Genomic DNA, 14,367 nt, shown 5'->3' on the forward strand with positions numbered 1-14,367 from the left:
GACATTTTGTGGGGAGGAAGGGGGAGGGAGTGAAGGAAGCAGGGCAGCAAGCAGTTCTTAACTCTCCAGCCCTTATTCTCTCTCTGTCAAGGCACATCTAATACTGTGTTTATCTGCTTTTCCAAGGCCAGTGCTAATTGACCAGCAAATGCCAATGATGGCAGTCTTCCCTCACTGCTTGGATTTATTTTTTGTATGATTCACAGAAGATGTGAACAAATTATTGCCTCTGTGAGAAGAATTACAGCTCCTGGGATTGTATGGTTTGTGCTCCAGCTCTCCATGAGGCAGTGTTCATGCAGAGAAAAAGTTTATCAACAAAATGTGTAGCAGTGCAACTTTAAGCATCTTGCACATACTGAAAATAATAGTTCTAAGACCTCTGATTCTATCTGGCATCTAACTTATTGATTGATTAACCTGATTGCTGTCTGCTAAAAAGATTTCCTGATGTTCCAGGTACCCAGGAAGCTTCAAAGAAGTGTAGAGTCTTAATGCTGATGAGACATGTGGTTGTTACAGAATAGAAGGGTTTTTGCCAAAACCTATCATGTCTCATGTATATATTCCTAAGAAACGTGGTGCTGGTGTCCCAGTCCTTTTGGTGATATCAGCTTTATTTTTAAGTTAGGTTGATTATCTGCTTTATTTTTGGGTTGGGTTGACTCTCGTGAATGATGCAGAAGCAGCAGACATGGTGTGATAGTGTTGTAATGCAGGCTGGTATCTCAGTTCATGGCCTCGGATAAATAGCATTCCTATGAAACACAATGTGGAATTCTGCTGTAGAAGGGAAAAGCACTGAAGCTTTTAGATAGCATAAGGGCAACATTTGCCTATCACTGTTAGTGATTTGGGCTTGGAAATGAGCTCTTAACCCTGGAAAGACTGAATTTTTCACTTCCAGTGGGGTAAGGTGAGAGCATTTAACTGGCCAATAGCAAGGTTTTAGATGTGTATTTTGGAGTGTGTGTGTGCAGAAAGGACTGTCTTGCACACTGCCTTCAACAATTGGCAAGACAAATTCTCCTTGATAGCTGAAAGAAAAGTCCTTAAATGGATGTATAATTTCTGCAAGCTTCACCTAGGGAATTATTTTGCAAATAATGAGGTGTTGACCCTTTTACAAATGGATTTTGCAGTCCTTTTTTTGTTTTCCTGACATAGCTGTGGAAATGTGTAACCTTGGAAAGTTAGGAAATGCAGTAGTATAGTCTTAAATGTCTTGGCCTTAACTATGAGTCTGAGTTGCCTCCTAGAGGAAGTGAACAGCTGTAGAAATCAACTCAATTAGTGTGGTGATCAAAGACCAAACTTAAGGTTTGTTTCTGCAGAAGTAAATTCTTTTTCCTGGATTGCATTAGCAAGTGTGAGGTGTTGCATAGTTTGCAGTTAACAGAGCACAGTCAATGGAATGCTGCAGGTTGGAAACACAAGTCATAGATAGTAACTGATTGTGCCTCACCCTGACACAAGATACAGCAAGCAGAGTGCCTGGGCTGCAGTTCAAAGCCTGCCTGCCTCCTGGGACTTTGACAGGGTTTGTCTTGTTTCTACTGCCTGGCTGGTGTGCCTTGTAAAAGAATTCAGGATATGGAAAACCTCTATTTTTCCATACTGTTCCTTACAAAACACTGTTCCTCCTTGGCAAGTTTTTTGAAGGTGTGGTTATTTAAGCTGGAAAATGGGAATGGACCGTTTTGTCTCATGGAATGTGACCATTTGCTTATTCCTTAGTGATGTGTAGCTCAGACACCTGTATTTGGAATGGATGATACTGTCAGGGCAAATTATTTTTCTGCTCATGGCTTTCTTCTTAGATGTAGGAAGATGAATGAAAGTCATCATTAACTTGCCATATCCTTGAGCTTCTAATGTGAGGACTTTACTACAAATATTACAGAGGAAATTTTATTCCAGCCTGAGCAGATTCAAATGCTGTACACTTAAGTTCATTATCAATGTGTGAAGAAAATTCAGAATATATCTCTGTGCTTTGGTTTAAATAAACATATCCATATTTTCTTGTTTTTTATAGCTTCTTCAGCAGCTGAAGCGATTAATATGTGACCTCTGCAGATTATATAATCTTCCTCAGCATCCAGATGTTGAAATGTTAGATCAGCCATTGCCAGCTGGACAGGTAAATTTAAAGCTATGGGCACCTTCTTATGCCAATGAAGGCATTTTTTTTTTAACTCCAAGAAGCAAGATAATGGGAATGATTAAACCTTGTGTAAACCAGAGCTGATATGATGCACTTTTGCATTATGGTGTCTTCAATCTGAATTTTGTTTGCAAAATCAATTTAATAATGGTGTGATAATATTACACAATTCCCTTTGAAGTATCACTGAAAGGTGTGTATGTGATACCAGTGCTGTCAAGTTTAATTTGCTCCTAAATACTAAAGCCAATCTCTGTGTACTTGGAGTGCTTCCCATACTTACTTTTTCTGAAATATCTGGCTCTTTGTTGAAGAGTATGTGTTTCACAGTGTGCACCTGGCTGAACTAGTGTTGTTGTTTTCCTTCTTCAATCCCTTGCAGAGACATGGGATATCAAGGCCACATTTTACTTTGGGTAGGGACGCTTACTTCTTGTGCACTTGAAAAATTGAGAATTTTGAAGGGACTGAAGTTTAACATGTAACTTTTGCATTTACTGCTTCTCTTTGAGAGTAGACTTGCTGATTTTGAAGGCAAGAAGCATATACAGAATTTATGTAGAACCTTCATTGTTGTATTGCAGAATGGAACAACAGAAGAAGTTACATCAGAGGAGGAGGAAGAAGAAGATATGGGTGAAGTATGTCTATATATGAGATTGTTGTCCTAATCTAGCAGAATTTTGGCATTTTGCTCTGCGATTTCTGACCAATAATTAAACCATTATTGTAAAATGTGACCTCCCTGGAGTTATGCAGTAAAGATAATTAAAATTTGGATGTTTACCTGAATGTCAGCTTTCCCTTCAACCAGAAAACTAGTGAAATTTTCTTCTTAAACCTAGATCTCAGCTGTGAGGTTGGATACAGAGAATTGGACATCTGTTTGTGCTTTAGTCAAACAATACATAACATTGTGTGCCAAATCAGTAAGTTTTTGCATTGTTAACTCCTATTTCAAGCAGCATGTGAACTGGCTCTGATACAGTTGGAAGTGCCTCCTAAATTGAAGCAGGCTGGCTAAGAGTAAATCCGTTTGCTGATTCATTACATGGGTGAGCTAGGTTTTGACTGTAATAAATTGAAAGAAATGGAAGGACATCAAAACAGACACATGAAATTTTTGTGTCCATGTCTGGCAACATGGTGCTCTCTTTAATGAGCTTTTTAGTTGTAAGAATCACCCTTTTTGCTTGTTTCTGCTACGTGTTAGAATAGCTCCAAGGTGCTTGCTTTCTATACTACCATAAGTTGCTTTATTATAGTAGAACTGTTCTGACTACTTCAGATTTAGATTTTTTTTAATGAAGGTGTAGAAAGAATGATAACTCTCTCTGAATAAATCATCTACCTGTAGAAAAGATCTAAATGTTACCAAATTCTTAAATTAATTTGAAGCAGCCTTTCTTAAACCATATCTAGCTTGATCCAAACTATGTTTGCTGGAGCAGGTGTTTCTGCAAAGATGATGTGTCCCATATCCTGCTGCTGCAAGGCTCTGGTTGCTTGCAGACTGCTAGAGTAACCTTTTGCATTGTTTTTTGTGAAAAAAAGAAATGGTCTCCCTTTATTTATCAGCTGTCAGGGGGCATTCTGTGTGGCAGTGATATCTGCAACCTGTAATTTAGTTCTAGTTCTAAATGCAGAAGCAGTGTACAATTCCTTGGCTCTGTCATTGGAGAAACATGAGCATTTTGAAGAATACACAATCTAGAGTCTGTTACAGCTGAAGGAAACTGTTATCAAATGTACCAGGTGTGTTTCTTGTTACATAGAGCATGCTTAAATTTGAGTTTTCCTGCCATGCAAACAGATGGTGCATAGAGAGCAGCCCCATGTTATAAACGACTCAGACCCTGGGTGGGAATGAGTAAATAAAATTTAATTAGTATGTTAAAATTACAAAGCAAAGGTGGAGGGCAGCGCTGGGGGTGTAGTGAAACTCCTTCTGCTCACCAGAGGCTCACCCACAAAATGGTGTCGCTGCCTTTTATACACTCATGGTTGTCTCACCCTCATTAAGATTCTTTAAGAGCAGTCCTTATATGTCTTTCCAGCGCCTCTCACAGTCCGTGGCTTTGCCCATATGTATAGATTTGGTTCCTCTCAAGGTCTGTCAGTCAGTGCTCCATGCCTTTTATTTGTGGAGCCCCTCTCACATCTTGCCTGGTGGTGAGATGTTGGCCTGCCAAGCCTCCCAGCACTCAGTGTCCCCCACTCCCTGCCACCTCTTGCAAGGGGCAAGTGTACGTCCTCCTCTGTGCTTTGACAGCCCTTTGACCAGAGCTGCCAGGCAGCAACCACAAAAGGGAGAGGAGAGCACTGAGGGGAGAGCAGAGAGCGTTCAACACCAAATTGGAACCACAGAAGTACATGTCAAAAGAACCACAAACCTTAACAAAACTTCTTCCTACCATACTTAATAACTCCTCCACATTTGCACGAGCCAATCACCACACCTTATTCCTAGCACCCAGGTGTGGCAGAGCTCTGCATACTGGAGTATATCTGGTAGTTGTGTAACCAAAGCCTGCTGGTGTGGCTGCTGTAATGCTTCCTTTTTCATGCTAAGGTATTTACATGCTTCCCCTCCTCTCCACAGACAGCATTTGAGTCACATTTAGGTGATTGTCTGAAGCTCAGAGTGTTCCTCTACAACAAGATAACCCCATCTCAGCATACAGAGTGGATAGGTTTTAGTGCCTTGGCCTAAAACATAGAACTGAACTGTTGGCTTGTGTGATCAGAATGCTTGACCACAGAATTTTATGTCCTGATTCCAAAATTACTGCATCTAATCTTTGTCTGAAATGTTAACCTTGAATAAAGTACAGATAGTTTTCTAATATTTAACTTTCTTGAAGGCTTGCTGTAGCCCTGTCAGGTGTGTTAATCACTGCTTGCAAGAAGTGTAGTATAGCTGAGGTTCTAATTGCAAAAGAGTCTGCTTTTAGAAACATCTTAGAGTCTCCCTAACTTGGGGTACTTTTGAATTCTCTAGTCTGGTTTGCTATCTACTTGAGTGGGCTAATTCTCTACAATCCCATCTTCTTGCAGAGGTTGTGCTTGTTTCTGTGACCAGAAATATATTGTGAATTTGTATTATGAAGTGCACTGTGTGACTATATCCAACATGTCCTTGGAGAGGGTTTCATTGAATGAAGAGCACAGTACAGTTATTTACAATTACCTTCTCTCTCTCCTGTAGGACATTGAAGATCTGGATCACTATGATATGAAGGAGGAGGAACCAGTTGATGGGAAGAAATCTGAGGATGAAGGCATTGAAAAAGAGAACCTTGCAATCTTAGAAAAAATCAGAAAAAATCAAAGGCAAGATCACTTAAATGTGAGTTAATGATTCCATGCTTCTTCTTTGCAATACTTCTGACTTTAAAATAGAATTTTTTTTCAGCAAAGAAAGCCCACTGCTATGCACCTAACCTGTCCCTGATGGTTTAATTGCTCATATCCAGAGGTATCCATGCAAACAGTTGTCCCTCTGTTTCTTGCTTGGTACATTGTCACAAACATTAGTTCTCCTTGCAGAATCAGCAGAATGCATCTAGGCTATGAGTGTGACTTTTGTTGCTGAACCCTTATTAAAGTAAAAAAAACTAAAGCCATAATTAAAATTGCCTGTATTAGAAGTTATGGGTGACTAAAAAATTGGGTAAACCTGTGGTTTAAATCCATTTTATGCTTGAGTTTTTCAATAATAGCTGTTCCACCTGGAAATTACTGAAGGGTGGTGGATTGTTGTGCTGTTTTTTTATTGCCATGTGTAAAGTAAGGGCCTTCAGCAGCTCTGCAGCTTTGTTGTCAGTTTTCTGAGTGATCTTGCCAGCAGGCAGTTGTAGAAAAAGTGCTTGTTCTCCAGAGGCTTAGAACTCCAGAAGTGTTCTGTCCCAAGTGCTAGGTTCCAGAGAGGCTTCTATTTCTCAAAGGTGCATGCAAGAGGGTGTGATAATGTCATACAATCTTAATTTTATTTACCCTGACTCCCAAAGAAATCAAAGCTTTTGTTTCGTAGAGCCTTAAAAATGTGTAAAACATGAAATTAATTACTTCTGTTTATGATCTGCTTCATCCAAAGGATTTTAAAATTTTAACACCCAAACCTGATTGGCATTTCAGGGTTTAAAAGCAGGTAAATGTAAGGTCCCAAACTGCTTTGGCTGTATAGTCAAGTCTGGTTTTGAGACTTGACTAACCATAAACACAACACTCACTTTCTGGTTTTGTTTAGACTTGAATGTTCACAATTTAAGATGCCTAGTGAGGTTTTGTATGTTTCAGTGTGTATAACTCAATCCTAATAGTAAAGAGTCTTTAACTGTTAAAGAGAAGATATCCTCTCCCAGCCTGAAACGCATGGCCTGCTTTACAATCATCGAAAATTTGGTAGAACAGAAAAAAGGTTTTTGTAGTGTCAGCGTTCTACTTTGATGCAAAAAGCCTCTTAAAACTGCAGATTTTCTTTCATCTGTTCTTTTCCCATTTGGCAAATACTGCCTTTCCTTTTGCTTTTTCCCTCCACGTTTAGTGGAGCTGAAATGAACACTGCTGGTTTTCTGTTTGACAACAGCAGATTCAACTTACATAATGGCTGTTTCTCATGCCAAGACACTCTCGTTGATGCTGGTGCATAAACAAGGTCAGCTGAATACAGGGAACAGGGTATTCAGTTACTGCTGAGGAACTATGGTATTTTTGTGGGTCACCAGAAATAGCTGTGCTGCTGAAATAATTTCTCCAAGGACTTGCGAGGGTTTACTCTTAGGTGCTGGAGAACCAAAATCTATAGCTGTGCTACTGACCTAGGAAAGAGCTAACCCAGTAGCACCAGGACCAAGTTTATTGGTCCTCCATGCTGCCAAAACAGGGGGCTTCTAATACAATGTGTTAACTATGCTCTAAAAGAGCGGAAGTTTGCTGAGTGTCCTAGCACAAAGCAAAATTTAAGTCTGTGCAGCCCTCATAGCTGGGTTTCTTAGAGGATGGTAGGAGTTTCTCAAACCTAAATGCATGGCTAAACCTAGTCTGTTTTTTCATGGGAGCCATGCAGCTTTTTGGGATACTTTGTTTCCTCAGCAGAGGCCAGTAAAACAAATCCATGCTATTGACATGCTTGTTGGAAAGGGGAATATGCAGCATAATACAGTGCTGTGACTGGTGCCCAGTGCAGCCAGAAGACTTTGCAGTTCCTTTCCATGTTCTTTGGCCCAAGTCCATGGGCTGTCCTCTCTCCCCTTGGCTGCACTGCAGGCTGGAGTTACAGATCACACTCAAGGCTTGTTCATGGGAAAGCAGTGCATGCACCCTACTCATTTATTCCTGATAAGTTAAAGACAATTTTCTGCTTCTCAGGATGTTGTTATAGGAGTTTTTAGGGTTTATGTGTGTTGTACAAGTTAAGAAGGTATATTTACTAATTTTGTAAATGAGTTCTGTCCTTGGCAGTATTCTTAATCCTATTCTTCTTGCTGGCATCAGGAAATAAATTTGGCTTGTGGTACAGTATGTAACTTGGAGCAAGAATTAATCCTTCTCTTAACATTGTAATAACTCTAAAGAACCACTTGCATACCTGGAGTTAAAAAAGGTCTTTGAACTGGAATCATTAACTTCAAATATTTATCAACTTGCTGCTGCTTGCTTTTCAGAGGTCTCTCCCCACACAGTCATTTTAGAGTTTAATGCCTTTCTTTTTTAGATAATGCTATTAGCTTTTCCTGTTTCATACTGAGGAATTTAAGCACTTCCCTTTAGAAGTCTCCAATGTCTCTTTCATCTTCAGATTTTATGAAATGTAAGGTGTCATTTTTATTTTTAGTCTCCTAATCCTTGAAGGAGGTATGAACCTACTTTAACTTCTAGGAATGAATGTGCTTCTGCACAAATATGGAGCAAGTTCAGTGACAATGGAACTTGTGTTCTTCAGCTCTTTTGGGGTCATTTTATATTTCAGTTTATTATCTTGGACAAGTTTTCTTGGTTTATTTCAGCAGGTAATTTTTAGTCTTGTGACTAAATATTCTGAAATATATTGAGTGAGGAGGCTTCCTGTAGTGTTTGGATGTGTTCAGTGTTTTTCTGATCAGAAAGAAAACAATCAGCTCTTTGGATATAAAACTGCAGTGAGCTGCACCTCCTTATCCCCTGTAACTTGGCAGGGAGAACAGGCTGTGGGTGCATTTTGAGGGTAGGAAGGGGAAGAGAACCCCCTGATGTCTCTGTGCCCTTTGTACAGCAGGGCAATGGCAAGTGCTGGTCTGACTGCAGCACGAGTTTCATGTTTCCAGCAGCGCCTTGTCCTTGGAGGGAAGAGTCTGAGAACGTTGCAGGCTTGTAGTGATGCATCTCGTGAATATTTTTCATGTCCGACGGTTTTGGATGTGAGAATTCCTACATCAGGTATTTTTGTTACTTGCAGCTCTCAGCAACTGGCATGTTGTCAACAAAGATGTTTGCCTCTTGTAACAGGGATTTCTCCAGCTTACCTGCTTATTGTTCTGGAGAGACACAAAATATGCTAGTACAGGACAGCACGATTAAGTGAGACTTTTTTGCCTATTTGATTATTTATTAGGGAAAAAGAAAGTCACTTGGGTCTGGTCTGGCTGCTCATTTAATTGCTTGAGATGAAATGGCTTTGCCTTTCTGCTCTTGGCATCAGCCCCATGTGACAGATCCCATGATTGACCACTTACGTCTGAGGCAGTTGCAACTATAAATCTTATTGCCACAATTTGAGAAATGGGAACTTTATCTCCCTTGGAGTGTCAAGTCCCACTTTTCCAGAAGGATACTGTTATTTATATCCGAGTTCAGTCTTTGAAACTATCACTTGTGTGTAGTGAGTTATGGAAAAAGTTTTTAATTTTAGTATCACTGTAGTCAAAACTGACCTCAATGCTCTGTATCATGCAGTAGTGGGATGCAAGTTGTGCTCTCTTCTAAACTGCTCTTTACAGTGGCTCCAAAACCCACAGGTGACACCAGAATGGAGACGTGCTTCAGAGCAGTGGTGTTTGGCATTAGGCTTACCAGCAGGTTTAGCTGTTGCCTCCTTCAGGTTCCTCCAAGGGTAGTTCAGAGCACATAAAATAAGCTCTTGTGCTAAACTTCTTAAGTTAAGCTTGCTATCCTCTTTCTCCTGATTGTAGATTACTGGTTTGCAGTCCATTGATTCTTTAGAGTAGCAAGTGTAACTATATTTAGTGCTGCTATTTAAGGAATGGGCAGCTCAACCAGAAACTCCTAGGGAAAAAAGGGTGAAAAACTGTTAGAGACAAAGTGTGTTGAGGCTTGCTTACACACACTACAACTAACTTCTTTAATATCACCTTATGTATCAGTAGCTATAATAGCACTCAGGGGGATGTGGGTTTGTTAAGCTTTGATTTTTAAATGTCTCCAGTACAGAAGATACTTACATTTTCATTTGCCAAGATGAACTTCCAACATTATGGAAAGAAATTCAGTAGTTTAATTGGATGGAAATAGAGATGCAGTGAGAGAGGTAGTTTTCCACAGGATGTCTTTGACCATCTAACTTGTTCTTAAAATGCCTATATTTATAGGTTGGCAGTTTGTGGAAAGTGTAAGAAAATTCCTTCTTTCAGTAAGAAATACAGTGGAAGGGGCAAAGATCTGCACAGCTCTGCTCAGAAGTCTTGACACTTGTCTCTGGAAACCTCTTTCCTCCAGACTCAAACTGATGAGTCTCAATCTTAACACTCACAAAGTACAGCAGCTATACAAAGAATGGTGGTTAACAATGTTATGTTAACTGGTTAAGTGTAATGCTTCTTTTTCAGCTAATCTGTAAATAGTGGACATAAATAGTAGTAATATGCAGATATTGTGTATAAACAACCATTTTCCATAAAATTTCATTTACTTGGTGTTTGAGAAATCCCTTCTTTGTCTAATACTGCTCTGTAGAGGGGGGGGGGTAGTAAATGAAGAAATTACTTGTGTGAAACCCTGTCTTTATGTAGCTTTTGTTTAATCAGATGAAAGGAGTTGTCTGTTATTTGCATGTTTAATTACAAGGTTCATCCTTCATACCGGTCTGTTAAGAAAAACTAAAGGAATTTCAGAAATCTGCATAATTAAATCCAAAGGTGTATGAAAATGAATAGCCTTAAAAGAAAAATCTGCAAATCTAGTGTGAAGCTAAGAGTATTATTTGATACTGGATAGAGAAGGAAGAGAACTATGTGAAGGCTTTACCATCAAGTAACTGTTACTGATACTCAATTTTTATTAAGAATTAAGACAATTAAGACCTTGTGGAATATAAAACATCACTGTGGACTTCAGGCAAACGGGGATGATGTTTTAGGTATTAGGTAATGGTCACAGCTGCTTCATATTCTTCCAGGCATACTTTTCTGATGCTTCTGTCCAAAAAGGATGTGTTTATAGGTGTTCATAATGTCTGGAAGGAAACTGAAGAAATAAGTATCTTTGAATTCTTTTAGTAAAAAAGCAGCCTCATCAACTTAATCATTCAATTCTTGATACAGACAGGCTGAATTATTCTAGGTTGGTCTTTTTTATTTGGTAGTGGGGGCAATTTTATTTTTTTTTGTCATGGTTTCTTCCCCCCAGCCATGCTTATGAGCTCCATATGTTAGCCTGTATTTCAGTGGCAGTGACTGAAGAACAGGAGCAGAAGGGAATTGCAAAGGTCCAATGGGATAATCTACCCTTGGGAAACAGACTGATGGTGAAAGTCCAGGTGTCACAGGGTCAGGGTTTGGGGTGGTAACTGCCTTAGCTCATTTGTTCCTATTCTGTATTTTAAATCTTATAAGGCTAACTTTTATCAGTCTATTTTTCAAAACTCTTGAGCCTGAAGAGGTATTTTGGGTGGGATATATAAGCAGAGTAATCTCGTAACTTATAAGTAAATTGTGTTCTAAGTTTCTCTCTCACTTTGAGCTGCTGAGCAGTACAGAGCTGAGCTCTTAAGGAACAGAAGGGATTTTTGCTCTGGTTGCATAAATCACAAGAACTATGGACAATCACAAGAAATAATTTGGTATTTTAAGGTTTACTTACTTTTGTCTTCCCCTGTGTAGATGTTGATCTTCTTTCACTCAATTGCGATAAATACTGCTTTTGTTCCACATTTGCTAAATTCACTGGTTGGTCTTATTCCTCAGCAAGCTGCTGTTCTAGAGTGGATACTTCCCACCTGCTGTGCCTTTTTCAATGACCAGATAAAAATATACCTCTGAGAAGGCAATAAAACCTTATGTGTAGAAGCTTAGGATTAGGCTTACTCTTCCTCACAGTGTGTAAAAGCAGAATGTAAAATTAAATATTTCACTCTTAAGATGTACTGTGCATCCATCTTGGAAATTAAATTAAAATGCCAGAGATTTAGGTTTCTTTACAGAAAAATACCTGTTGTACCTTGATTAAAAGTTTGTATCACCTGTAGTATTTAGTAGTATATATTAATGTGCTTCTTTAGAGGGAGGGCCTTGTTTCTTTGGAGTAGACTTTGCTCACTAGAATGTTTCTGAAATGTTAAATATTCTCATACAGAAATTGTTAATAATTTCTAGTTAGTGTAACTTTGTAATGTAAAGCTGTAAATATTGTAATGTAAATAGTAAATATTGCTTTTCACTTATTTGGAGTCTTTTGTTTGTTTCAGGGTGCAGTCTCTGGGTCAGTTCAGGCTTCAGATCGACTTATGAAAGAACTCAGGGATATATATAGATCACAGAGTTATAAAACAGGTAAAATGCCTCAGATTTCCCTTTTTAAAATATACTTTAAATTAATTCTTTTAGGAAATAGTTCCTGCTAACTTTTGTGTTTTGTTGTCCTGTGTTTATATATACCTGTGTGTTTGTATGAGCACATATGTAAAAAGAGATAGATTCATTATATATACTCTTACTACATATAAAGCAGTTTATTTGTGGAGAAAAGTCAGAACATACATTCCTTGGAATAATGGTTTGAATTATAGTGGAAAACAAGCTTGTATCTTAAATTAGTTTGAATAATGATTAGGTAGTAGATGGCTATATAATTTATTCCTTATAGGAGCTGTAGCTAAACTAGCTGAGTAAAGGATTCAGCAAATTGAATTGTCTGAGTGTTATCATATGAGAAATAGAAATGATATAGCTTTTGGGCAAGTTGTATTCCTCTAGGTCTGCCAAATAGACAGCTCCTTCACTGCAGCCAGTGTGAGACCCTGGTGCAGGCCAGGATGGGAACAGGAGGAATGTCTAATTAGAGAGTCAGTATAAACTTAAATACTCTTTCTTTTTACTTTTCTGAACTTCTGCCTGTATTTATTTCTAGTGTACTTAAATCTCACCTGGTAATGCCATTTTAATCATGTGTAAAAGAAGAGGTGAAGAGACAATAAGGTTCCTGTTTTGATTTGTCATATTTAACTTCTAGGTCAATTGTTTCATGCATGGAACTGCTGGGAACAGTGGTAAAATGTCTAGGGTATAAATTTAATGAGATAACCTAGTGTTGGTCTAATGCAGCCTCCTTTTAGTTTTGTTACAACTGAGTGCTTGCCAGTGTGCTCCAAACACCGCCTACCTGGGAAGGAATGGATTAGTGGGTCTAGTAAAGAGCTAGCAGCAGATCTGTATGAAGTCATGGGGGATGCTTTACTGCCTGGTTTTTACATTCAGGGTTTGTTTTAGTGATTAGAGCTAAGGTTGGCCCTAACAAACCAGGCTGTAAGGACTGGGGTGCTCAGTCATGTGGTGGTACCACTGGAGTCAGCCGGGGCTCTCTGGGTAGGTGTGGTTTGAGGTGAGTCTTTAGGCTCTCTAATAATGCCATTTCTTGGCTTTAAATAAGCAACTCTTAAGTTGCAGAAGACTGGTCCTGATGTAGGAAAGAATACTCTTAAATTGTGAGGAGAGCAAATCTTGCTAAACTTCAGAGAAAACTGAGGTTCTAAAGGGTGAGTGCAGTAACTTAGAGCTTGTGACTTTGGAAATATGTAAAAATACTGCAGCTGGATGCCTCATTTTGATCTCTAAAACATGGTAATGAAGTAGTGTCAAGTGAAGGTTGACACTGCAAAGATTATGGCAATTCTGCTTTGAAACACCGTCCTACTGACACATTTATTACATTTTCCCAGTAAATTGATGCTGTTTGTTATAAAACTTACCTAGATTCATTCCTTATGGTTTCATTTATTCTTTGACCTTGAGTGAATTTATGTTCTCAGTTCTTTTCCTTCACACAAATCTCCTGCTTTCATAGCCTGGTTCTGCCTTTTGTTAGGTAACTGTCACTATGTGCACAGGCTGTGGCAGGTAATTGGCTTTTTAAATGTCATTTTTGTTTGGAGTATTTGCCCCATGGTCCATTTTACCCTATGTTTAATTTCTTCCTACTAATGCACAAAGGGAAACATTGTGAAACTTCCAGGTTCTGGTAACTGTTGCAAGGTAATTTAACTCTGTTTTCATTTCTTTTTAAGATAAGCCAGAAAGGCTAAGCCTGATTTTTAGTTGGGTAAGGATCACTTTATTTAGTTTGCATGAGATTACATGTTTCTAGGACTGACAGTAGGACAACACTGGGAGCTCTCAAGTGAATAATTCTTGAAGCAATAATATTTTAATTTTTTTTCTTTCTTTTCTATTAGACTGTTTTATAAAAATGTACTATTAAGACAGTGGCTTCAATAGAGGGTGTGCATTCAAGGTAGTATCTATTTTAGAAATTAATTTCTTTTATCAAATGAAGCAATGCTGCTGGAGTTCAAGCAAAAGAACAGTGAACTTGCTTATCTACCTGGGAAATCTAGGGGAAGAATTGCCCTTACAGAAAGAGAAAATAATTTTCTTACCAGCTGACAGAAGCAAAAAATACTCCAGCAAATTAAGATACTCTGTTGTGAATTAGACAGTTTCATTAACCTGTTCAGATAATGGGAGCCACAAGTCCTGCAAAGCAAGATTCTCATTTCCATGTATCTGATTGGAGACGTACAAAGGACTTAATGTAATTTAAGGGATTGGGAAAGGAGAAAGAAACAAAGAATTTGGAGATATTAAATGGAAACTTTTCATATCTTTAGCATCTGTTTTATCCATATATAGTTCATAAAGACTTCAATTCCCTGTTTTTTATCCAAAGACAGTATGGATTTACTTTTTGATATAGCAGTGTTGCCCTAAATA

At 38.6% G+C, this 14,367-nt stretch overlaps 1 protein-coding gene across 7 annotated transcripts in view; it reads left to right on the top strand.

Moving 5' to 3' along the window:
• The window catches only part of UBE2Q2 (ubiquitin conjugating enzyme E2 Q2), a 46,241-nt gene that overhangs the window by 20,882 nt on the left and 10,992 nt on the right, over positions 1 to 14,367 (top strand). For 4 of the 7 annotated variants that reach the window (XM_086849360.1, XM_086849363.1, XM_086849364.1 and 1 more), the window contains 5 exons: positions 2,039 to 2,143; positions 2,752 to 2,808; positions 3,013 to 3,096; positions 5,376 to 5,516; positions 11,847 to 11,931. In XM_086849360.1, coding sequence (XP_086705486.1) covers positions 2,039 to 2,143; positions 2,752 to 2,808; positions 3,013 to 3,096; positions 5,376 to 5,516; positions 11,847 to 11,931 — 472 coding nt within the window. The remainder of the gene's footprint in view (positions 1 to 2,038; positions 2,144 to 2,751; positions 2,809 to 3,012; positions 3,097 to 5,375; positions 5,517 to 11,846; positions 11,932 to 14,367) is intronic. The other 3 variants (XM_086849361.1, XM_086849365.1, XM_023934225.2) reach the window with 1 other exon arrangement.

Source organism: Cyanistes caeruleus, chromosome 13 (assembly GCF_971803275.1).
Source record: "Cyanistes caeruleus chromosome 13, bCyaCae1.hap1.1, whole genome shotgun sequence".
Classification (NCBI taxonomy): Eukaryota; Metazoa; Chordata; class Aves; order Passeriformes; family Paridae; genus Cyanistes; species Cyanistes caeruleus.